At 39.1% G+C, this 26,961-nt stretch overlaps 1 protein-coding gene across 1 annotated transcript in view; it reads left to right on the top strand.

Annotated features, from left to right (window-relative positions):
* Positions 1–26,961, top strand: part of RIMS1 (regulating synaptic membrane exocytosis 1) — a 497,623-nt gene that overhangs the window by 397,436 nt on the left and 73,226 nt on the right. The window contains exons 28-29 of the mRNA XM_039530107.1: positions 11,281–11,447; positions 14,662–14,805. Of these exons, the coding sequence (XP_039386041.1) occupies positions 11,281–11,447; positions 14,662–14,805 (311 nt within the window). The remainder of the gene's footprint in view (positions 1–11,280; positions 11,448–14,661; positions 14,806–26,961) is intronic.

Below are 26,961 nucleotides of genomic sequence, written 5' to 3'. Positions count from 1 at the left end.
GAAGCCTTCCATCACCATGGATAAAGCGGGGTCTTATGGGTCTCATTGCTGTATAAATCCGTAATGTTCTTACTGGGCAATTCCTTGCCTCACCCAACAGCTGTAGCAATATAGACTCACCTTGCTCCCTTGATCAGTTTTGGAAATCCTCATGGTTTTGAAAACTGATTGCGCTTCCCATTGTAAATCCTTCCATTCCAAAGTCCTTCCCAAAGTATCCCTTGCTAACCTTGCTAAAGTTCACTGACTTTAAAAGCTCCAAAAATTGCTACCAGGAATGCAGCTTTGAACAAGGCTGTCTCCTGGTTGCTTCTGCATATTTGGTTGAGAACTTGCACCAAATCTCTAAAGGCATGTCTACACTTAAAATGCTGCATCAGTGCAGCACCACCAGTGAAGCTGCACTGCTGGAGCTCTTTAATGAAAATGCTCTAAACTGATGAGAGAGAGCTCACTCGTAGGCTTAAGTTAATCTACTTTACCGAGAGGTGGTAGCTATGCTGGCGAGATAAGCTCTCTCACTGACATAGCTCTGTCTATACATGGAGTTAGGTCAGTATAACTACATTGCTCAGGGGTGTGGATTTTTCACAACCCTGAGCGACGTAGTTATACTGATATAGGTCTGTAATGTGGACTGGACCTAAGTGTTTGAACAGTGATGGGAGAATGTGGATCTTTTCTAGGACCCATGTCCGGAGATTACTCCACTAAAAACCTCTGGACTGAGAACCTACCACAAGGATCTGGGTAACCCCTCATTCTGCTGGCAACATAAGGCTCAATAGACAACCAGAGATGGTAGATGACACTACTGGAGTACAGCAGAGTAGGCCATATCAATGACAGGCCTTCTCTCCTCTGAAATTCACAAAATCATTAATATTCCTGTCATGGGCCCTAAACATTATGGCGCTACTGATCTCTGACTACCCTGAGACCTGTAAAACATCAAAATTCCAGAGTCCTACCGGCATCTATTCTGGTTCCTGATTGCTCCCTGGTGCTAGTCTCTGATATTTGTCCATCTGAAATCAAGACAACACATTGGCTATGTCATTATCAATCCCAGGCATATGCTTGGCAGAGAAACATATGCTAAGAGTTAGCCACTAGAATCCTAATGCCCTTACCAACTTCATGGCCCTGGGAGATCTGGAGGACCGGTGATTGTTAACATGTACCACGGCAATGTTGTCATTAAAAAATGGCACACTCTTGTTTCCAAAATATGTTCCTCAAATAGTTACTGCTACCAAAATGGGAAAGAATTCAAGAGTGGTATATCCTTCACTATACCTTTTTGTATCCAATCTGAGGGCCATTTCTGGGCATTCCACCTCTCGATAAAATACTCCAAAGCCTATTCCTCACGATGCATCTGAATGAACCTTTAAATCTGCCTCTGTCATCCTTTCCTCCCTCCAAAAAGACACTCTGTTGATACAGAAACTGCTCCAAAACCCTCAAATTCTCCTTCACCTATTTATTAACCCTTATGGTTAAAATGGTTGGGCTTTGCTATCCCCAGGACAAAATGCCCTGGGGCCACCACTTGGCAGCCAGATCCTGGTAAAGAGGACCTATCCACGGCTGCATGAGGTATAAATACCACCCCCCACACTCTTCTGGTCAGCAGGAAGGATAGTGCAGCGCCCTTCTCCTGATCTGCCCCCACTGCTTCCTGCCCTTCTTGTCCATCTCTGTAAACTTTTCCCCTTCTCTCCACCTCTGGTAAGAAGCTCTTAAAGGGACAATGCTTTTTTTCTTCCAGCTAACCCTTTGCATGCTGGTTGTGGAGGGCACATTCTCAGCATTTTAACTTTGTAGGCATTCTTCAGTGATGAAATTCATTACCCTGAACCACTGTAATCTGATATGTATATTGGTACAGGAAGCAGATTGACTCTTAGTGCTATAATCTTTCCTTGTCTACAGCAGTTTTTATGAGACAAACAAGAAACCATAGACTAGACCAGGGGTCAGCAACCTCTGGCACACAGCTTATCAGGGTAAGCCTCTGGCGGGCCGGGCCAGTTTGTTTACCTGCCGTGTCGGCAGGTTCGGCCAATCGCGGCTCCCACTGGCCGCAGTTCGCCATCCCAGGCCAATGGGGGCTGCAGGAAGCGCGCAGGTGAGGGATGTGGGAGCCGCAATTGGCCGAACCAGCCAATATGGCAGGTAAACAAACTGGCCCGGCCCGCCAGGGTGCTAACCCTGGCGAGCCGTGTGCCAGAGGTTGCCGACCCCTGGACTAGACAATTTAATACCAGTTGTGATAAATATCTGATAAACCATATTAAGGGATATGATAGCTCTTAATTTAAGACTAGCTAGTGTGGTCTTTAGCAAGAGATGGCCATATTCAACAGTCTTGCTAGAGTTCTTTAAAAATCTTATTAACATGGTATAAAGCGAAAAACAATGAAAGCTATAGAAGATGGACTTATTTTTATGGATAAAGACAAATTGTTGAGGTGATCTAATATAAATTTTAAAATTCTGAATGTGAGTGGTGAAGTAGTAGATGTAAAGAAATTGTTCATATTAATTGCAAGCATATAGTTTGCCATCTCAAAGCAAAACCAATCCCCCCATCCTGCCACCAGTAGAGACAATGATTATTGCTTCAGAGAAAGATGAGCCACTCTCCCTAGTGAGCTTGTGGCCAATTATGAGGTGCTGTACATAGGGAAAATATTCTGACTCAGGTCCTGCAGTAATTAGTTGACACTCCAAAGCATGAGATTTGATTATTCCCCTCTTACCATATATAACTGTAAATGTTCTGTTGGGCACAGAATTATCTAAATGCTGTTAAAATCCTCAGTGTTCTGCTGCATCATTATCTCCAGTAGTGAATTTCATATGCAAAGAAGTATTTCCCTATTTATTTAAAATATGCTTTGTATTATACATAAATTACTTTTCTTTCAAACAGTCAGACTGAGACAAGGCTGTACAGCTTCCAAATTAGATAAGTTCATGGAGATAGGTCCATCAAGGTCCATTAGCCAAGCTGGTCAGGGACATAACCCCATTCTGTGGGTGTCCCTAAACCTCTGAGTGGCAGAAGCTGAGGCTGGCTGACTGGGAATGGATCACTCGTTAATTGCATTCTTCTGTTCATTCCGTCTGAAGCATCTGACACCAGCCCCTGTCAGAATACAGGATACTGGCCTAGATGGACCATTGGTCTGACCTAGGGTGGCCATTATTATGTTCTGAGCTAAAACTGGTACATTTTTTCCAAGCATGCAGTTCTCTTCATTCTGGTGTTGGGATTCTCATTCACTCTCACTATACGGTTATTTCACACATTCGCAGTATTCAGCCATTAACCAGGCAGCGTGTTAGTATTTGAATAATCACAGTCCAGCTATTTTTCAGTAAACATACCGTGAATAAGCAAATCTCTGCATGAGGACTACTATAATCCTTCTCTTTGTGATTGTCTTTTGTACTCTGAATTTCAAGCTGTTTTGGAAGCCATGTAGATGCTGGTTCAGCTCCTTAGTGGCTTCAGTTAAAATGGAAAAACTCCACAATTTACATGAAAGGATTAAATGAAAAAACAAAAAAATGTTGCTGTGAATCTAATGAAAGGAAATTAAAAAAAAAAGTTTGAAGAATTCTTTGCCTCATTTCCCCCTTCACTATCTAAACATCAGTAGGGCTCTTGTCCCCAGAACAACTATAATATGTTTGTGTTAATGCTACATTTTTGTTACATGTGGGAGACTCACAGGCCCTTCTATAATGTGATTCTGGATTTACACAGGTATGAGAGAAGAATTTGATTCAGGATCTTAATATGCATGTGTTACAAATATTACATACTCCACATATGCACAAACTCCAAAGCTGTTCTTGTTCAAGTCACACACAACACATTTTTAAAAGAGGTGTTTATTCCAGATTGCAACTGATGAGAGCTTTATAGTAATCATTTAAAAGGACGCCACTCTAGATTTAGGTACACTGCTAGCTCAGTTAACACTTGGAGTATTTTGAAAGCATTTTGTTTAACGTAAACTTATTTTTCATTGAAGCCATGGTTTAAGACTTAATCTTTAGGAAGGCTGCAGCACTTGTCATATCCAGCTCAAAAAGTGAGATATACATTTAGCAGGGGCTTTATTTTAGGACCAGGCCACATAGATTTTGGGCTACAATTTAAGTTTTCCAGGAGAGGTGGATTGGCCGTTAGCTTGGGATTTGGCAGACCTGTGTGACCCTGGGCAAGTCACTTAGTTTTTCTGTGTCTCAGGTCCACATCTGTAAAATGGGGATAAAATGCTTTCCTACCTCACAGGGTTTTTGTGAGGCTAAAGCTTGTGAGGCACTCAGATACTATTGTAATGAGGACCATATAAGTACCTATGATATAGAGGAAGCCTTACTGAAGGGTTGTGAACTGAGCAACTGTGTTCAGAGCTTTGCATGCCACACACAGAGGCTCCATAAAGGCTGGTGTATACGGTGAGCTTTATTGTGTGCTGCAGGAAAGCCACAGGATCTTGACTATGAAGCTAAATCCTAAGCCCCTTTACATCCCATAGTAGTAGGGAGAGTGAGAAGAAAGAAGTAGAAATGAGCTTTGATCCCACTAAGAGATTAATGAAATGATCTGTGAAATTTGCCCTTTAACCAAGAAAATATTAACATCCCAGTAACAGAACGGGAATACATCCAGCAAGAACATTCTTTTAGTTTGTGTCTCCATTATTTCTACTGAAGTTGTGTGTCTGCAGTTCATCAACCCCCTTTTTCTACTTTCACTGACACAGTACAGGAGCAAGCTACTCCATAGGTGGCAAGTGAACAGAATAACTGCAGTACAAGTTTACACTTCAGATAGTTATATTGAAAGAGTGCTATATTTTTGTAACCCAGAACAGGAGTTATAACTAATGCTGTTACACAGAAGCGGGAATGGACTTCCCATCCTTGTTACTATTAATGACTAAAAATAGACCTACTGCCTAGTAGTTATCAGAACAAGTACCGTATTCTGCTTTTGGGATGAGCAACACATTTTGGAAATAAAAACACCCTAAAGTACATGTGGTTGGGAGAAAAATAATTGTTGCAAAAAATCTCATGCTTTAGTTTATTGAAGCTTTACAAATATATTTGATTATTTTTTTGCTTTTGTGGGCATTTAAAAATGTGAGAAGAAACAAATTGATTGTATGAATTTTCTTAAATAAGGTTTGGAGTCCACTTGGACAGCTGAAAGCATATTGCGATTCTACATGAATAAAAGACTCCTTCAGATTTCTGCTGGAGAATGCTCCTGAGCATTACTAAGCATTATAAAATGTGTCTAATTACTGTGTATTTACCTTTCTTTCTTTCTTTCTAAATAGCAGATTTATCCTAGCCCCTTGGGCCCTAGTGGGGTTCTCTACCAAATTTTAAATAATAGTAATAAGTGGATCTCTTTCAGTCCATGGCACTTTTCTCTGTAGGGCAATGCCATGTGTCCTGCTCTAATATAATGTTATTCACCTATAGCATTGATTGATTGTTAAATAAAGTAATATAATATTCACAAACAAGGTTCAAATTAAATCTGTTGTTGGAAGTTCTATTTACTCCTGTTCCTAACTGCGAAAAATCACTTTTTAAAAATCATTGAAATTTGGCCTTTCTGGGTGGAATATGGCTTTGTCTGTCTTTCTTCCATTCATCTTGTTTATCCTACATTAGCAAAATACCCTTTCAAGCACAATAAAAATGGCATTTGATTGGCAACAATACAATTTACTCATTTTGTTTTTTCTGTGTGGGAAGTTCATTAAGAACAGGAAAAATGGAACAGAGTGTTTTCACTTGCACAGCCCACTGGTTGCAATTCTGAATCCAGACTACTCCTTCCTGTGGGAAGTGGCCAAGGGAGGGAGAAAGCTTTGCCAGGGTCTCCCACAGAGTCTTCTGTGAATTTTCTCTTGGAAAGGGTACCCATGTTTGCTTCTCTCCTTCACGCAGAAAATTCAATGACCCTCAAAGATCATAAGGTATCCTCTGGAGGCAATAAGCCATCTGTTTGGGGCCTTGTGCCTCTGCACTGGCTCTAAGGTCACTTGCTCCTCTTGGGCTCCTTGTCAACATAGGTGCTGGAACTAGGGGTGCTGCTTCACCCCCTGGTTTGAAGTGGTTCCCATGATATACAGGGTTTACAGTTTGGTTCAATGTCTCTCAACACCTCCACTATATAGAATGCTCCAGCACCACTGCTTGGCAACAATTGCCTAGCCTGGAGCCACTCCTGGAAGCTCCATTTAAGGGGGCTTCCATAGTGCAGAGAGTATCTCACATAGAAGCTAATCATTCTCGGGCAGAGTGTTTTCTAAAATGGCTTATGATTTCCTCTGGTGGGGCTTGAGTGTTGGGGGGATATTTTTGGCTGTATGTGTTCTAATACATCCATATTTATTTAAACTATGTCCATGCAGCATAAGGAATAGAACCGTCTGCTTTAAAATACAGACCTCTGTCACTTGGGAATAGTAGAGAATCCTTATTAATATCAGTAGCAGTACTTACACCTTTTTTGTAGGGCAGTCACTCGGAGGCAACAAGTACCACACTTGACCTGGTCTGACATTCCATCCAGCCCTGGCCACTGTATACCTACATAATCATACAACACCAAGATTCCTTAAGACTACTGTTAACAAAGCAAAGAAAGGCATATTGTCAGTGTATATTAAAAGAGAAGCATAGATGGCAAAAGAGGAAAGATGGACAAATCCCAAGGTTGAGAAAAGATACGTGACCACAACATTCCAGTGATGTGCACAAAGTACAATAAAGGTGTTACAGTCCAGGAAACCAACACACTTGAGCCACTCCTGAGATCCTGCTGCTCTTTAATATATGGAAACATGGAGTAAAAGAGACTTATTATGTTCAAAATGCATTGAGAGACTTTGGATGAGCAGTGTGGGGTATCAGTGGTCACTGACCAGCTAGACTAAGAATATGTGCTGGGAACTATGGAAAACGTATCTGGTATCAGGCAGAAGCAAGACTCTCATCCAAGTGAAAAGCAGAAAGACAGGGGAAGGTTGTTGTACTAGTGATAACTCATCAAATGTCTCAACCTGGGGTTCCTATTCCATCAGTCTAGAGAAGACCCAGTCTCCCTATTGAACAGAAAATCAAAGTTTACGCTTGCATAAGGGATCCACTGTCACATTGTAGCTAGTTACAAAAGTTTTCAAAGGACATGAAAAAGAACTTACTAACTTTAAACTTTATTTGCTCCTCAAAGTCCAATCCTGGGCAGAAAAATCATGATTGAGAGAACAGATCTGCCACTCCTACATTGGTAGGATTGCTTTGAGAAAAGGGGGAAATTGTAAAAGGCACTTGTGGGCTATTATCCTATTGAAGATGCTAAGAGTATAAATCCTTGGATTGGAATGAGAACTTACATTTATATTTTAAACAAAATGTTTTTATAGCATTGCCTGTGGGGAAATCACTCCTTGCTTTGGCTTAAACAAACATTCAGGGTGAAATTCTAGCCCCATTGAAGTCAATGGGAATTTTGCCATTTATTTAAATAGGGTCAAGGTTTCACTTTCAGTTGAAGTCGGGAAGATTAGGGCACTCCATACTTTTAAGATGGCACCTGCTACATTCTATGGGAGTTTTGCCGTAAACATCAATAAGAGCAGGCTGAGGACCTAAGTTTGTAACAGAATTTGGATTGAAGGGGCAGTTGTCCTATTTTTGAGCCTCTGTGAGTGTTGCATTTTACTACAGTAAGAAGAGAATTCATTCCCACAACTTATTGCATTGAGCTTCTGTAAATGTGAGCTTGATGGGAGGAAAATGTAATGGCATTTAATTTTGTGTGATTCTTTGTACTCCAAACTATTACTCATCTCTTCCCATGTTTCCGCTCAGGGCCTTGCTGGTTTCACTACATAATGGAGCTGAAAATTCACCTTTGCCAACCCAGTGCTTTTTTTGTCCTTTTCCATTTGCAGGAATTCTCTCTCTCTCTCTCTCTCAGCTGTTTTTACGCAAACCACCAACACCCTTCTCACAAACTCCAATTATAGACTGAAATTCCCAAGCAATTATATAGCTGTCCCTGGATCACACAGTGGTCAGTATGAACCCTCCAGTGTTTGAGTCATAAATTGGATTGGTTCACAGTAGTGAAAATTCAGAAAGCTCTGACATTACAAGCACAGGATCAAAACCTTTAGATGTAATACATTTTAGTTCTGGGTCTGGTGTAGTTGAACATCTTTATTAATGACCTGGATGTAGCTATAGAGAGCATACAGATCAAGTTTTTGGATGACACAAAGCTGGGGGAGAGGGTTGACAATACTTTGGAGGATAGAGCTAAAATTCAGAGGGATCTCGATAAATTGGAGAACTGTGCTATAGACAACAAAATGAAATTCAGCCAAGACAAATGTAAAGTGCTTCACTTAGGGAAGAAAAACCAAATGCACAAATACAGAATGGGGGGAAATGGCTTAGCAGCAGCACTGCTGAAAAGGATCTGGGATTTGTGATAGATCACAGCTTCAACATGTGTCAGCAATGTGATGCTGTTGCAGAAAAAGCAAAAGCAATTTTCGGTTGCATTAACAGCAATATAGCATGCAAGTCACGGGAGGTGACAGTACTGCTGTACTCAGTACTGATAGGCCTCAGCTGGAGTACTGTGTCTGATTTTGGTCACCAGTGTATAGAAAGGATGTGGAGAAACTGGAAAGGATCCAGAGGTGAGTGACAGAGATGTTCAAAGTGATGGAATGCAAACCATATTGGCAAAGGCTGAAGGAACTGGGTATGTTTAGTTTGGAAAAGAGGAGATTAAGGGGGGACATGATAGTGGTCTTCAGATACTTGAAAGGCTGCCATAAAAATATGGTGAAAAGTTGTTCTCTTTTGCCACAGAGGGCAGGACAAGAGGCAGTGTGTTCAAGCTACACTATAGCAGATTTAGATTAACTCTCAGGAAAAACTTCCTAACTATAAGAACAGTAGGACAATGGAACAGACTGCCTAGGGAGGTTGTGGAAGCTCCTTCACCGAAAGTTTTCAAAAGGAGGCTGGATAACCATCTGTCTTGGGTGGTTTAGACACAACATATCCTGCATCTTGGGCTTAGACTAGATGACACTTGTGGTTCCTTCTAACCCTATGATTCTATTATTCTGTTTTTATACTCTAACTAATGTTGCTGATAGGCAAATGCTTGTATGACTGAAGGAAAATCAGAGACGTATTAATTTTCACTTCTCTCCTCACAAACAAAACAAAAAGAGTATAAAAGTAAAATATGGCATGCTAAGGTGGGGGGGGGGAATCCGCAGCTTTTGAAATCATCCCTCAATGCTAGATTTCTGTAGTTCTAACTCCCACCATTTCCCGTATACAGCTTTGCTGTTAGGAGTTGGCTCTCTAAAGGTATTTCACAGATATGGCATTTGGAAAGTTGTAGATAGTCGGTGTGTATAAGAGTGTGTGTGCATATGTGCACAGACTTGAAAATGTGTACATGTCTGTTTATACATATATACACACATGCATAGTGTAGATCACAGATTATTGAAGAACAAGAGCCTAATAACTGACTTCAAATTTTCAAATGGAAGAAATCAGCATAAGGCAAAGGAAATTCAGTCACTGAAATCCTCAAGCAGTTACCAGCTCCTTATATAACACCAGTAAGTGCTTAATATGAGGCACATGGGTTTAAAATATATAGGGTCTAATCTTGAAAAGTACTAAGGACCTGCAACTTCCATTGATACCTTTTGGAGCTGCTGGTCCTTAGCAACACTCAGGATGTGTGCAGTACAATTGAATATTGGTGAAAATGACTCATCCTGATTGTCATCGAATTCATTGGACAATCTGATTGTAGTGCACTAGTGTTATAAAGTATGTGAGAAATATGATTCAAATATATTTAAGAAACCTACCTTGTATCACAGAGGCTACAAGCAACAAATTATTATCTATTCTTCCTTCCCTTTCTTACCAGAAGATTTGTATGTGATTGACAGAGAATGAGGGGGAAGAGTTTCCTTCAGCCTTGAATTCTGGATTCCTGTTTACTCTTGCAACTCTGGGTCCTCTTTTTCCAGTACCCACAAATGTACAGGAGAAGGTGCATTTAGTGCATGAGCTAATGACAGCCCACACAGACAATGTCTGTCACCCACCATGATGCTTTTCACATCTAAAAGCAGAAACTACAAAGTCACTCCACAAACTGAGCCGGCTATCCTTCCCTCCTGCCTCCGCCCCCATGCCCAACACTATGAATTTCTATCAGAAATCTAAAAAATGACATCCTTAAGTGCCCTAAGCTCAACACATTGGATTTTCAAACTTGACTGAAACCCTGTGGATGTGCCATGTTGTTTTTAAAAAGGAAGTCCTGCTTTGGTACAACCACAGAATGAAAAGCAGTTAAGGGATTTATTGGGTGGAAATTTCTTCATTGCTTTCCCATAAAGTCAGATGCGGACTGACAATCAGAAGAGAGTGATATTTTTAACATAAAGTAGATGGAGCAACATGAAAATTCTGATTCAGAGCCTAAAAGAGGCTTCATCTTCCATTAGCATTCTATGATCAAATATCTTCGATATCATTTTAAACGCTATTTTTCTTGCCTGTATTTTCTCAAAATAATAAACAAATAGATCACAAAATGACATTGGTATGTATGTGTTACATTATTTTAGCTACTGTGCTCAACCAATGAACTTTTCAATTTATTCAAGTACCTTTTCTCAGAGTAAGGTTAAGGATTCAAATATCAAGTAATTTACCACTTATTAATTATTAGCGAGGATAGATTTGTCAATCCATGATCTTCTTTTGATACATCCCAAAGTATCCATCTTTGGCACATATAGAAACTTCAAAAGAGCCCTAGACAGTTGCACAGACACCACAGAAATGACTAGAGGTAAATAAAATATTTTATTTGTACAAATCATAATTTGGTGCACTAAATAACAAAGAAAATAATATTCTAGTGTTCCATGCATCACAGTTTAGTTCTTTCATCTCAGCCATACATGACGGAGCCCATCTGCTTGAAGTAACCTACAGTATTTTCAGTTTTTTCAAGACATTATTATAAATATATGCACTTTTCTGAAGTTTGGGGGACTTTGTTGGCTATTTCAGGAGTTTAAAAGAATTGTCCTCATCATTTGTTGTCTGAATATATTTCACATTTTGAAAAGAAACCTCACGCTTTCTTTTTTTAATCTTTAGTATAACATACAAACAGATCAGTACAGAAGTTGTGATAACGTCTCTGCCAAATCATCAGATAGTGATGTCAGTGATGTGTCAGCCATTTCCCGTACCAGCAGTGCCTCTCGCCTCAGCAGCACAAGCTTTATGTCAGAGCAATCTGAGCGCCCTAGGGGCAGAATCAGGTGAGTTTATGATGCTATTTTAAATGTATAAAATCTTCTTGTTTGGTGTAAAAATAAAATATAAGAATAAAAATAAAACAAGAAATATAAATATTTATGATATATAATAGAATATATTTAATATATATATATAAACACACACACACATAAACATACATGTGGTCATCCTAAATCTTTTGTGAAATGAACATATTTTTCCACCTTGGCATCCATCCATTTAAACAGGTAAACAAAAAATTCAGACAGGGCAAGAGCAAATTTTTATATTTGTGCAAGGAGAAACCCAAACTTGGAGCAAGCTGGAAATTAGTACTTTAAAGCTCTGATCCAGCAAAGCACTTAAGTGGTACTACTTACATGCTTAAAGTTGCACATGTGCTTAAATGCTATGGTGGACTGAGGCCTAATTTCTTAGTTTGTGTTGCCACAGAGGTCTTGATGCTGCCCAGATGCCCATGCAATATCATGGCTAATGGGCCTATTTCTATTAAGATCAAAGGCAGCTGAGAGAACTGTCTACCTAACATGATCAGGGTTATTAGAGAGGAAAGTCAACTAGCTATGGTTTAAAGGGAAATTACAGGGCCATCAATCTACTGCATAAGTGAAGGGCTGTTTCTTGAGTGTGTGTCAAGGAAAAAAATTGTTCTTCAGAATGTGTATAAACGATAATATGTCAGTTTGCTGCCCATAGTATTGTTGCTGCACTTTGCATTTTCCATAAAAGGATTTAATTTTGCACACAAAAAAAAAAACGCAAAATAAAAATCATTAAATGTTGCCAGATTTACCTCTTTATTTTACCAATAAATCAATATGTATGTTAACTTTTTCTCTCAGTGTGTCTTTGTTGTGCGTGTACATGTGCGTGTGGGCACATGCAAACGCACACTACCTGCAGCAGATAGGGAGGATTTTAGATGTATCTGTGTAGCCTTAAGCATCAGTAATCTCCTTTGCTGTGTTTTGGCCATAATTTAATCTCATTACCATACAAATAGGACTTGTCCAGAAGTATTGATAAATTCTTTCAGTTGTTAGATTTCCACTTTGTGGAGTTCATATGGCAACCTAATCAACGGTTCTATTTCCTTTCATTTTATTTGATTTTTTTCAAACACAGATCTCTTTGTAGTATTTTTATAACTACAAGTGCTACAGCACTTTGGAACACAAATCTTTAGTTTTCCTCAGTTTCTCCTGGGGGTAGAGCTAAATTCTGCTCACCTTTCTCATGCAAGTAATTTCACTAGAGCCCATTGACTCCACTGTGACTTTTTGGTTACATAATATGAGTGGAGACTGGATCTGTTTAAGGAGACTAATTTTTACTTCCAGAAGCTGGTTCTCTTTCACAGTAGATTTTTTTAAAATCTGATTACCTTTTTTGTAAATCTATGATTTTAAGAGCCAGATTTAACTATTTGAGACTACTTGGGGTGCAAGGTGCTATTCAACATAGGGTAGTAGAATGTGGCCCTAAATGAGGAACAAACTTGGCTTCCTTATATTTACTTTCAGTCAGTGTCTCTTTTAGATGTCTGAACAACAAGTGTATCAATGGGATATGAATACACCTTTTGGTACAATAGGAATTATAGGACAGGTTCATGCTATACTGAGCATGATTCGAATCTGAACCTGAGATTATTTTTAAACTAAACCTATTTTGATGTAAACACTGGTATATAACCAGAAATTGTCTGAGGAATAAATGATTATGTTAATATTATTGTTTTCGTTATTTACATGTTATGTTAATGTTTTGCTTTCCTATTTCAAATGAAGGAACACAGAACTGGCTGGTTATGCCTGTGAAGCTATAGGGCATGTGAATAAGAATATTATTTCTATATCTCAAAAATTATAGCCAACATGTTGTGGTATTGATTAGCTAAGATCTATTTTCAGTTGAAAAAATTAATAATGTTTAAAATATCTTGCAAACACTGCATTTCCAACTTCCCTGGAGCTCCTCACTACGGGGTTTGATCCAGCTGCACTGAAGTCACTGAGAGCATTATGGTGTGCATTCACCTTTAGAGCCCCCCTTCATGTCAGGAAGTGGCACTGCAGGGATTCTTCCTCTCTAGTAACCCTCCTGTGTCTTGGTTCTGCAATGGTCTGCTTCTCTGGCATAGCACACCGGCCAGTCCCCTTGTGGGGCTAACCAAAAACAAATCTCAACTCAACATAGCTACTTCGTCTTAAAGTCCATAATATAAGCACTAGTCCTTCATAGAGATCTGGGAAATATTGACCTCTGACCATGCCAGGTTACTTTGGTTAGGGCAGGGAGCTGGAGCCTTCCTTGTCCAGGTTTCACCCAGAACTGGTCTCTTCTTATATTATAGTACAATGAACAAACCATAACATAATTATAAGGTAACTATAGTTACAGTGTTGTTCATTAAAAAAAATTTGGAATTTTTTTAAAAGCATTTGAAAAAAATATTCTTAATCTGAACTGCTATTCTTCCAAACTGAGAATCAGATCTTCAATATCTCGCCCTCCTGAAACTCTCATTAAAATTAGTGGGCGGTATCAGAGGAAAATTCTGGCTCCACTGACTTGAGCAGGGCAGGATTTCATGCCAGAATTGCAGGATCAGACATTATGATTAGACTCAATATTGTGATATCAATAATTACCCCCTTTTTACCCTCTTCAACTCTTTGTGCCCAATCCTACAAGAATTGCGCACATGACTGACTTTCCTGAAGTTAGCAAACCTACTCATTTTAGTGAGACTGCTCCCATGATTACAGTTATTCACATGCACAAATCTTTGCAGAATCTGGTCCTTATTCATGTGAATGTTCCTTGTGGATATAAGCGCAATGAAGTCAATGAAACCACTCACATGAGTAAATGTTGCAGGATCAGACCCTTACTACTTAATTATTAATATTTTTAGAACAAACTGTATCACTTTTTCAGACTTTCCTCTTTCTCACATACTTATAATGAATCAGATCCTACGGTATGAAATCTTTAAAATTAAATAACCCATAATTCCTTTTCAGATGTAACTTACAGTTGGTTACTGTAGTCATTCAAAAAGTGTTTCTTACTGAAATTTAAAGTCATTTTAATGTAATGTTGAAAAGTGTTTCATCGGGTGAATCTAGATGTAGCATCTGTAGTTCATTATTTTCAATTTGAGTTGTCTACATTTAATTTTGCATGCCTGCATGTTATGACTATGGAAAGGTCAAAGTCCTTAGAGATCTGCAAAAATGATGGCAAAAGAGAAAGAAGGATATCATGGGAATTAGATGACCAAACGGGGCACAGTGAAAAGAAATTGGATATGGAAGACAAGAAAAAGAGAAGGCATTCTGTTGCTGATTTGAGGTAAAGGTTAGCTTCCTGTCCTCATGTGTGTCTCCTAGCTGCCAGCTCCTTCTAGTTTTAATAGTTCAGTAGCCTGTGGTGCTATACAAACCAACATTTTATGTGCAAAGCTTGCTTATCAAATGGAAGAGCAGAGGAAACTCATCCAAACCACGTTCCCACCCTCACCTTCATCAGTTAACATAATTTGCATCAACTTCTTCCTAGCGGCCATGTAAAGTGTGTTTTTGTAATATTGTGTTTGAGGGTAGAAAGTATAACACGTCTAAATGATGTGAATGTAAGCATGAAGGAGGAGGGGAATTTACAAATACAGGGGATGCCAGCTGATTTTAGAGAGAATGTAGCAAATTAGATTGAAGTAATAACTTTAGTTAATATTAATAACTAATAGTTGTATGAAATGAATATTGATAACCCCTTTTTGACTGAGCCAGGGAGCATTAGCTTACTAATGTAATACTGAGTTCTTTTCACAGTATACTTTTTACCTTAGACAATTCTTTCAAATCAAGACACTTTTTGTTATTTTAAATCAATTTTATTCAGCCACTGCAGACAATTTATATAATCAGCAGTTGAAAGAGGATCTGTGAATCAAATCTGAATGCACAAGATATTCTAGTCATATAAGAAATACTAAATACAGTCTTGCAAGCAATTTATCTAAATTATGATTAAGGGTAAGCAACAGTATAACAATAATTCTTTACAATAGACAACAATCAGATATCAGATTTCTTCCAGTACCTCTAATTCTCAAAGGAAAAGAGGTTATCCTTCATCTAAAGGTACTGCATGACTATTTGAACATTCAAAGGTAAAATCAAATGATTATGCATACATACACTCCTCAGATTCAGAGAGCTCTTAAATTCAGTAGCTTCTTCAAAGGGAGGAGAAGTTAGTCCCTAGTTTAAAAGGTTTGATTTAAAAAAATATAAAAATGCTTTACAATACTCTCTTTAGGGTTTCTCTTTAGCCAATCTCCTTGTTCTTGTAAAGAAAAATCTTTTAGATGAAATTATTCTTAGTTCTGAATTCCAGCTTCCTAAGGTCTCACAAGAATTAGCAATGATCCTGCAAGTTAACTTTTAAGATACTTATTTTAATCAAACTAAAGTTTTCAACAGTCTTGAAGTGAATTCTCACCACTCTTCCTTGTATAATCCTTTGATGAGGCAAGAGACTGTCCAAGGTGTGGCAATTCTGACTCTCCATGGCTTCTGGAGCTCTTATTGGGTTCAGTGTCATCTCTAAAGTTTCCCATGGGATCTTAGCTTGTAAGTCCTTTTTCTGTGAGACAGGTTGGAGGGGAGCAGCCTACTGGATGCTTGTCAGATGAAAGTGCTGTTTTATACACAGGTTTTGTACCACTCTAACTGTAAGGGCCTCTCTACATGCCAAGTTACCATGTGCCAAGCCAGGATGTGATTCTACAGCTCACAAGCTTGCTGTGCAGCACGATCCTGTGTTGACTCTGTTACAGCACAGGTAGAGTCCCAGAGTGAAGCTTGGTGTACAAAGCTTTCAAGTACTATGCCAAGCTGTACTTGGGAATTTTCACTATACTGTAGCAATATTAGCATAGGACTGCATGAGCTGGTCCGTTGTAGATTCACACCGTGACTTTCTGCACAGTAATTTCCTGGGTAGTTAAACTCTAACATATTAGACAATTAAACGTACACTTACCAAAATAAGTTATACCAGTGGAAGCACCGTTATAATGTTATAACTGTGTCCACACTAGGGTGTTATACTGCTTTAACTACATCTGTTTTCTAAATTGATCTTGCTTTTTATCTGGATAGATCTAAACCTTTCCATTCCTCATCTTATCTATTTGTTTCATATGTGGACTGAATGAAGGGGCAAGCAGCCTCTTCACAGACAGTCTCCAGGTGTATAACTTCCTGTATCATGATAGCATACGAAGTAGCCCAGGCTACACCTTCTCAAGCAGTATGAGCTCATTCCAGAAAATCTCAGGCAACGTCAATGGCATTTCTAAATGACATTCCTGTATTAGAGATTTGGAGGGCGACCATTCGGACCCATGTGCATACTTCGCAAACCATTACGCCATTACGGTTACATCCAGATCAGATGGAAATTTGGGAAGGCAATCCTTCAGTCCTTCTTTAAATGGTCTCTGAGCCCCACCTCCTGTGAGTACTTGCATGGAAGCCATCTGCATGGAATACAAGGCTGCATCTACTTGAGGAAGAAAAAAAATGCTTACCTACTTGTAACTGTTGTTCTTCAATATATGATGCAGACATGGGTTCCACAACCCACCCTCTGACCCCTCTGTATCAGAATCTGTTCTTCTGACATTCGGTACAAAGGAACTGAGGTGGTCAGAGTAGTGCAGCCCTTATATGGCCATGGACAGGGGCTAGGCAAAGTTCTCTGGTGCATGGCACTGCTACATCACATCTCAAAGAACAACAGTTACAGGTAGTTAAACTTTTTTTCTGCCTCCACCAGGTAGCATGGGCCAGGCCCGCTGCACCAAAACCGCTGTTTTAAAAAACTGTGGTCGCAACTTTTGAACCAAACAGTCACCACTTTCTTAAAGCCTTATTTACAAGCATTCCCATTGGGTGCACAGGAGCCAATAGGCTTATGCTGCAACTTTCTGTCCAACAAATCAGCCGCAGCACACTGCCCCCCATGACAGGGAAAGGAGGGTTACAATTCTTAAAGGGGCCAGTGTTTTCTTTCCCCTGCTAGCCAAGACAAAGCCCCCGACATCTGAGTCTGCAGACGGGTTGGGGGTGACACTCTGGTTTCAGGTCACTGAGAAATGACCTGAGTACTGACTGGCTGGCTACACTTTTGGAAAGGAAAGAAGAGTGAAAATTCACTCTGAAAAAATAAAACACAGGGAGTGCAAAGATAGAAAAGTCTATTCTTGTGTATTAGGGGTGTGAACATTCATTGTCATCAACAGTAGAAGAGATGAAAATATTATTAATAGCAAAACAGGGCCTTCTGTAAGGAGTACTTGTGTGAGTAAGAGTTGCAGTATCTTTTAATACATAGTTGATATCCAGGCCCCTAATATGTAATGGATATAGCTACCTAGTCAGTGACTAGATTTTTGCATTTAGGTGTGCGTTGTTTCAGTTCCCCATTTTGGTTCATACTGTTTATTATACAGTTCTCATATATAAAATGCTCTGTGAGCCTGATCATGCACCGTGGCAGTCAGTAGGGCTGTCACTCCAATTTGAACATGAATCAGATTCAATGGGAATGGGATCAGTCCTCCAGAGACAATCTTATCTGATAGGATGTAGGCACAATTGGGCTTGTTGATTTGGAAATAGTTTTTTCCTTTTGGTTTTCCACCCGCTCTTTGGGTGCTAGTGCTGTACTGCTATTAGTACAACAGGAATACTGCATCACAAAGCCTTAACATCTAAATTTCACCTCAGGCTATGCCAGCCAAGGAAATCATAATGAACCAAAGACATTTAAATATTTTTAAATTGAGACGGTTTTGCACTATGTAGGTTTCAGAGTGGTAGCTGTGTTAGTCTGTATCAGCAAAAAGGAGGAGGAATACTGTGGCACCTTAGAGACTAACAAGCATGCATCGGCTGAAGTGGGCTTTAGCCCACAAAAGCTTATGCTCAAATAAATTTCTTTGTCTCTAAGATGCCACAAGTACTCCTCGTTCTTTGTACTGTGTAGTTTCACATTAATTACAAAGGTAATTACAAATCTGTATATTGACTTTGTATTATAATATCCTGATATACTGTGGCTGTAGTTAATATTTTTCTCTGTGATTAATATAGAATAATTAAAATCTAAAACCTTTTAAAATTTTATTACAAGGACTGTAGACAGCAATAGTAGAAGTGATAACAAAAGGAAGCTTTTATGAGAGTTTGTGAAAGCTGTGAAGTTATTTGTAAAGCAAACAAAAGCAAATAATCACTGGTGGGAGAAGGGAATAAATCCATAGTCATGTTCAAACTGGAGTGACATTTCAATGTCTAAGGTATTTGCCATCCACACCCACACCGACATATAAGTGGGGGTAAAAGAACTAAAATCCTGAGTAGTGTTATTGGCTAATGGGGACTCATCAATATCACAGTTGGGCTCAATCCTGCATCCTTTGTGCATCTGGATTTCACTGGGAGTTTTAGGTGCCCAGAAAAAGCAGGTTTGGGCCCATTATATTAGCAACAGTATTCATCATTTAGATACTGTACTTCAGCACAGCAGGAACCATAGACTGAAAATGCAAGAGCTGGGCCAATTCCTACACATGTGTGTACAGATACTCAGTTTTTTTACAGACTATCTTTTCTGGAGATGCTACATGCCCTCATCTCAGATTACTGTCAGGTGAACTGGGGGCTCTCAGTAGCTCATAGTACAAGCTCAGGATCTTGAAGGTTTGTGATTTTTGTATCAATTAGGCCTTGATTCAGCAAGAGATGTGCTTAACATTGCATTAAATACATGAGTGGTCCCAGTGAAGTAATTAAGTATGTTCTCTGGTACTTTGCTGGATCAGGACTTCAATAACTCCATTTGCAGGTTTGTGAAATACATGCCAGAATTTCTCAAAATGTATACTTTACAGAAGCTATGCAAATGGCATATTAGACCATATTCTTTGCTGGAATACCTCTGGAAAATATTCTGTTTTAGTAGAAAATTCAGGGTGATAAATGTACTGTAAATGTAAAAAAAAAATCACACTACATTTAAAGATTATATTGGTTCTTGACCTAGAGATTTGTGCATTAATCTGTGTTATTAATACTATTATAGAAATTGATAATTTTTTACTTTAACACATTTCAGTTAGGTATAACATATCATGATTATAGATACACATTACTGGGGATATTCAATAAGTAAGATTAAGTTACAGAAGACACAAAGCTGGTGATAATCGGCACAGATGAACCTAAAAATTTTAATAGACACTGACAGTGCAAGCCTACAGTAGCTAACTTTCTCCTTTAAAGCCAATAGGAAGTACCTACCTAGTTTATTTGGATGTTTTATTTTGGAGACACCACAACTTAAACTAAGCAAAATAATCACAATTGTTAATTGTGGATATTTTATTATTAAAGCAAGGAAAAGAAAACATCAACCTAGACAATACAAAATTGTTGGTTACTTCCGTTACGATCTCTTCTGCATGCCCCTCTGTGGAGAGCTTTTAACAGAGATCACTCCTTTGAGAGTGGGCCCGTCTTTGGTAAGACACTTTGCTCTTGGTAAATTGAAACCAAGGTCTTATTTCCCAAAATTACTGAGAGTCCAGTTTTGGTATCATTTGATAACAAAAAATGTTTATAGATGGTTAGATGGCTGAAAGAATTCTATTTAAGGGCAGGTGGATTCTGTTTGGTACATCATTGATAACCTAAATAGTTTATAATTGGGCAAAATAAACAATCTTAACTAAGTCCAATGAAATTTTTAAAAGTATTTAAATCAGTTACATAGAAGAAGCCATGTAAGGAGTTGTTTTAAGATGGGCAAATTAATGAGCGGGGTGGCAGGGAGGACGCAGGCCCACATACTCCACTGCATCACAGCCCGGGGCCCTAACAGCGGCAGAAGACTCGCTGCTGCGTCAGTGGGGATCCTGACCACAACACACTGACATTGGTTCTGGCCCTGCTGTGGCCAGGCCCGGGTCGGCTGCCCCTGGGCTACTTCCCCCTCATAGGGTACATGGGTTTGGCCGGCGTCCTCGGCGGTTCCCAGCACCATCAGTTCCTCCGGGTAACTAGCGAAGGGTAGGCTCGGCTGCTCCTCGGGGTAGCTGGCGAGAGGTAGGCTCGGCTCCTCCTCGGGGTAGCTGGTGAGGGGTAGGCGCGGCTCCTCCTCGGGGTAACTAGCGATGGGTAGGCTCGGCTGCTCCTCAGGGTAGCCGGCGAGGGGTAGGCTCGGCTGTTCCTCGGGGTAGCTGGCGAGGGGTAGGCTCGGCTGCTCCTCGGGGTAGCTGGCGAGGGGTAGGCGCGGCTGCTCCTCGGGGTAGCTGGCGAGGGGTAGGCGCGGCTCCTCCTTGGGGTAGCAGGCAAGGGGTAGGCGCGGCTTCTCCTCGGGTAGCTGGCGAGGGGTAGGCGCGGCTGCTCCTCGGGGTAGCTGGCGAGAGGTAGGCTCGGCTCCTCCTCGGGGTAGCTGGCGAAGGGTAGGCGCGGCTTCTCCTTGGGGTAGCTGGCGAAGGGTAGGCGCGGCTTCTCCTCGGGGTAGCTGGCGAGGGGTAGGCGCAGCTGGCCCAGCCAGTCGTCGGGTTGGCCGCGGCCTGCCGGCATCTCCCAACCCGGAGCTAGGCCACAGGTATCTGGCCTCTCCGGCGGCTTGCTTTTAACTGAGCTTTGCAGCGGGGCGTTTCTACTTCCTGTCCTGCACTGTGACCTCTGGGGGGGGCGGGTGCAGGATCCACTGGCTCCGCCCACGTTGATGCTAGGGGAGGATCGTCCCTTAGCGGGACTGTGGGGTATCCCACCACCTCGCTACACAGGTCTTTCCTAAAACATTTTTATTTACAAAGATTTTTTGCTTTATATAAAGGACTATATCTGTACCAAACTGGTATCTTATACAAGATGGAAGAGTCCTGGGTCTAGAAAAATACACTCATTTTCTTTGTTTGATCCAGAGTCCTTAGAGTTACAATCTATGTGTTACAGCAATTGAACTTATATTATATATTTTGTACAAAGCACAGATTTCAGTAACCAATACATCTTTTAAACATAGCACAAAATAAAATAGTATAAAAGGTAAAACAAACTAAAGCTAGGAAAACTGCCTTTTAAAATACATATAAACACTCTAGGGGGTCATAAACAGTTTTATCACCAAGGAGGTGTTATCTTCCTGAATCTTAGCTAACTTCTGGATGACAGAAAGAAGCCTTCTGTAATTTCTTTGATTAGCTTGAACATTTTATAGCATAACCAACTAAAGTATAGACGGGTATTGTTATATTTTCAAGCATCCTGGTTATAACATATTTGTAGATATATATTTTAATATTCAGTAAAGGACCAAACAAGTTTGTAATGGCCTAACATTATGAAAATGAGTTATAATAATGTTATTAATATTATTTTTGCATCAATATTGAGGTCTCTCTACCATACCTTGCTCAGTATGCTTGCTTCCATCAGTGGCAAAAATAAGCTTCTTTTCTATTCCGTTCATAGGACCATAGCAGATGTTAGTATTAATGTGTTGTTCATTCCTCTTTCGAGGACTCTGGGTGTTTGAAGGATGTCCCAGTTGCAAATGTAGTATGTATCACCTGTAACACGGTTATCATGTTGCTGTCATATCAATAATAAGCATATCTTGGAACGTGTATGCATGTCATGCATGCCATTTAGTGTTTAGATCTATGTTCTCTAATTTGAGCATGGACTACTGGTCTCATGATAGATCTGTCTCTAAATGGTATCATATGTCAATTATACACAAGGGACCAGATCTTCTACTGTAAATTGGCATATTTCCATTGACTTCTGTCGAGCTATGCAAAATAATACCAACTAAAGATTTGGCCCTTGATCCATTAGCTATTTATCTTCATATTCTTACTGTCTTTCTATGAGCTTCTATAGGTTTGTGCTATACATGATAGAACACTCATATTCTTCTCTTCACCAATCTACCATCCCACCACATTTGGTTTTTTTGTGTGGTTTTGAACTTGTTTTCTGCCTCTTAGATTTCTACTGTTTCTGATACCACAACTGTGTGCTGGAGGCTACTTCCTATGTTACTGCTCAGTCTACTTATTACAATTTAGTTTGCTTCCTCAGGTAGCAGACAACTATTACTTAGCCATCATCCCTGTTTCCCGTATGCACACAGGACTCAGTAAATCTGAATGAGCCCAGAGATGGTTCAGATCCATAGGAAAATTCTAAATCCACGGTGTTGACCTTAGTACAAAGACAGTGTGATTATGTAAACATGGCAAAAAGTTGCATTACATTTAAGAATTAGATTGTGATGATGATGATTGCATTGATTTGTTCATTTTAAACAGCTCGGTTTGGCCATTTCAGTGGTCCAATAATTAAACAGAAATATAACAGTTTAACACAGCATGGAGAATGGGACGCCAATAAGAAAAGAATTGGAGTAAATACTGTGCTCTGCTGCTGTATTAGAAATGGTGTGTCAGAATGAAGCACGTGACCCTGAGTTGTATCTGAGAGTATTATGCTAGGAGTTAATCTAACTCCTGTGAGATTTGTCTTTTATTATTTACAATTATTTATTCATTGCAATAAAAATGACCAAAAAAATCTCCTGCCCAAGGAAGCTTCCCAACAGGAGAGAAAGTTGTCAAATGGAATTTACTTCAAGATAACTAGTTTGGAGGGTGGTTCTTCTATATAGTTCAATATTCTGTCCAATTTACCATAAAATAGACCAGCTGTAATCTGGAAGCTAAACAAAGTATGTTCTAGCAATAGAAAGTTACTTTGTTATTGATACCAAATGAGTGAAGCTGAAACAATGATAATTGTCCTCAGCAGCAAGATATATTTTTGTGCAGGAGCCAGCAAAAGTAATAATAGGCATACTCCATCTGGTGTTAAAAGCATCAGTTCACCGTGTGATATTATTTAGTGGGAAATCCATAGATTGGACAAGTTTGGGGCTAACTACCTTCACAGGTAGAAGATATAGAGGTCTGTAATCTAATAGACAAAGGCATAAGAAGATCCAAATGCTGGAAGCTGAAATCAGGAAATAAGATGCAGATTTTTAACAGTGAGGATAATTAACCACTTGAACAGATTACCAAGGAATATAACTTGTTAATCACTAGCTATTTATACCTTTTGGTCCAACCTTGAAATGGCAGCCGTTGAAGTCATTCAGCACTTTGCAAGGAAGTGCTGACTCAGCAACTGGCAAGCTTCCTCTAATTGCTCTGGTGTACAGTTGTCATTCCCCTGGCCAAAAATAATTTCAAAACAGCTATTTGGGATTGAATATAGGATTAATAATTAAGTGCAGACTCTAATGCTAAGTGTTGGGCCATTATTAGAATACAGAGTTACCCTTCACAGACAATTATGACAAGGGTAATAAGAATTTTAATTGATAGTTTGAGTCTTTAATGCTGGAGTGAAGCTTCAGTTTGGTAACAAAGATTCTGTAAATACCAGCAAAAAAGACTGCAGTATTTATAACATGAAGTATATTACAGACAGTTTGTCTCCAATGCAGTTCTTATTTAGCTGGTTCCTTGTAGCCTAGGTTTTGTATTATAAACAGATAATAGAGCATTTAGGTTTATCCAGTGTGAGGTTCACTTTTGACTTCAGGTAATAATCAATACTTGTGATGCCGGCAGTTCAGTTGTTTAGAGCCTATCATTGACATAATGAGATTAATTAGCTGATATTTCTACAAAGAATGTACTGCATCCACAGCTGACTATGTCCACAGCTGCAACCAGTCGTGTTGACAGACTGCAGACTTTCCATGGCTCTTGTTATCATTACAAATAAAGTAATAAAAAACCCTCATTGGACTCATAGGCCTGTGCCTTTGCCATGCCTTCAGAAGATTCCTTTCCAGCTTGGAATTTTCCATAACATATTACTTTTGTTAAAATAGTATATTTAAGTTAACTTTTTACTATGTACATATTTTTTCATTTATTCTATATACAAGATCTCTCAGTGTTAATTGATAGGAGGATCACCGAGGATCATCTGGAGTATCACCGAGTCCTTATTTTTTAAAAAACATAATATTCCTTGAGATAATTTGTAGAATTTAGCCCACACTTTCAAATTCATATTACTGTAATAAAATAAGAGAAAGTTAAAGGTGATATAAACATTTTATATTCAAACAAGCTCTAATAAAGCATTGCCATACATTTATATATTATATATTTATTTATTTTGGCATGGGTTTTCAAAACTGAGTGACTCTCATTTGCACTAAATCAGATGTTCACATACATTTGCTTGGATACACATGTGCATAGATATGGGTGCATTGTAATCCATGATTTGTGTGTTATGCACACAAAAGATGTACATAACAAAATGTGGGTCATCTTGTCAAAAACAAACAAAAGCCATCTTGAATATTTTACCCCAGTGATAAGAACTTAATATAAAAGCTAAGGAACTTCACATCTGAGTTTAAAGTGTAGTTCAGTACATTTTTACACATCCCATTCTACTGTGGAATGTTGTTAGCTGGAAAATAATTTCAGGGTAGACAAGGTTACATAGCACGCTAAACTTTTTAGAACTACCTTGTACTAAAAATAGTGATCTGTTTTTGTTAGGTACAGTTTTAGAAACTTTATTATATTATTTACAGTTATTCTCTACAACTATTTAGAGCTTAAAGGTCTAGAAAAACCTAGCATAGGATTTTATTTTTTCATCTCATTTTACAACCTTGCACAAATTCAGCTGTTTTGGCTGAAAATTTTAACTATTTAAAATGGGTTTTGGCTCTAAAGATAAAGGAAAGTACACCAGGAGTCAAAAAACAAAACAAAATATGTATCACGTCATCTTGTTTTGTTTTGTTTTAATACCTGCAGTTATAGCACATTTGTCTGTTATTAACAAACTTATTCTTTTGCACTTTTATCCAGCTTCTTTCACGGAGGAAAGAAGTTAACTTACAAACATTTTCCAACAACTAGGAGTTTTTAAAAAGCAGTTTAAATATTTCTCTGCTTTTAAATTTAACCAGCAAAAGTTCAAACTGATTGAAAAGTTAATCAGGTTTGAATATAATATAGCTAAATTCATATCCAGTCGTGGTTTTAATTAATAGTGTCTTGCAATTGTTTAAAACAGAGAACTAAGAATAAAAGAAACAATAGTCTGAGCAGTGTTTAGCTGAAAGCCAAGCTGCCAAGATGAGACTTGAATTTATTTGCATATAGCAGTGCATTCCACTGACAAGGTGAAAAATGAAATAATGCCATACCTACAACCAAAACGTTTCAGATTAAATGGAGGAATTGTTAATAGTACATGACTAAGGAGTTGGGAAAAAAAAGATTAATGAATTAAATTAAAAATATCCAATTTAAAAACTGATACAAAGAATTGTAACTGAATTACTACTGAATTACTGAAAACTTTGGGGGTTATATATGGCAGGCCTATCATGAGCATGGAATGTCTCAGATGCTGGAGATAAACCACAGCCTGTAAATAAACTTTATTAAAGGCCCAGCAAAAGAGATGCTGTAATTGAGCTTCAATCTAAGGTGTGATCTAAATTGTCCATATCAGACTGAGAAATAAAGGAGCATGCTGTGTCCAAGTCTGTGAGATGGTGGAAGATTTAATTCTGGCAAAGGAAGAACACTCCCCACTGGCCTTCCAAACCATATAGGCAGCAGAAGGCTGTAGCAGATGCTGGCTGCCTTCTACATAAAGCCAAATGGGATCAAACCCTGTCTGTCATGGAACTTCTAACTAAAAATGGTCTGCTTTAATAATAGGTCAGCTCTTTGGCACCCCAATTACCTGGAAAGTGCATGCTCTTCTCTCTTAGTTTTGAAGTGGAGGTGGGAGGTATATTTGAGACAACAGTATATTTTCTTCTACTCCCTACCTCTCAGGTACAAAGCTGTTAGCTAAGCAAAAGGGATATCTTTACACTGTGTTGTCCTTTTAAAACTCTTTCCTGTCTGAGTGACATTCTATTAGCTATGGGAAAAGCCACTCTCATGTTGGAACTGATTGCTATTGCTCTCAAGAGCAATTCACCACACAGGAGTAGACAAATGGGTTAGGTGGAATCTGAGTCTACTCCTGGGAAGGTGAAAGGTTTTGGTTAGCTTGTTTCATGAAATTCAAGTATGACACTTAGGAAGTAAAAATCAAATGCATAACTGCAAAATGGGGAATAACTGTCTAGGTGGTAGTACTGCTGAAAAGGATATGGGGGGTTATAGTGAACCACAAATTGAATATGAGTCATCAATATGATGCAGCTGCAAAAAAGGCTAATATGATTCTAGAGTGTATTAACATGAGTGTAGTATGTAAGACATAGGAGGTAATTGCCCCACTCTACTCGGCACTGGTGAGGCCCCAGTTAGAGTACTGTGTCAAATTCTGGGTGCCACAATTTAGGAAAGATGTG

The sequence above is a fragment of the Mauremys reevesii genome, linkage group 3, assembly GCF_016161935.1.
Source record: "Mauremys reevesii isolate NIE-2019 linkage group 3, ASM1616193v1, whole genome shotgun sequence".
Taxonomy (NCBI): domain Eukaryota; kingdom Metazoa; phylum Chordata; order Testudines; family Geoemydidae; genus Mauremys; species Mauremys reevesii.
Note: the sequence above shows the minus strand (reverse complement) of the source record. Positions and strands in the feature narration are given on the sequence as shown.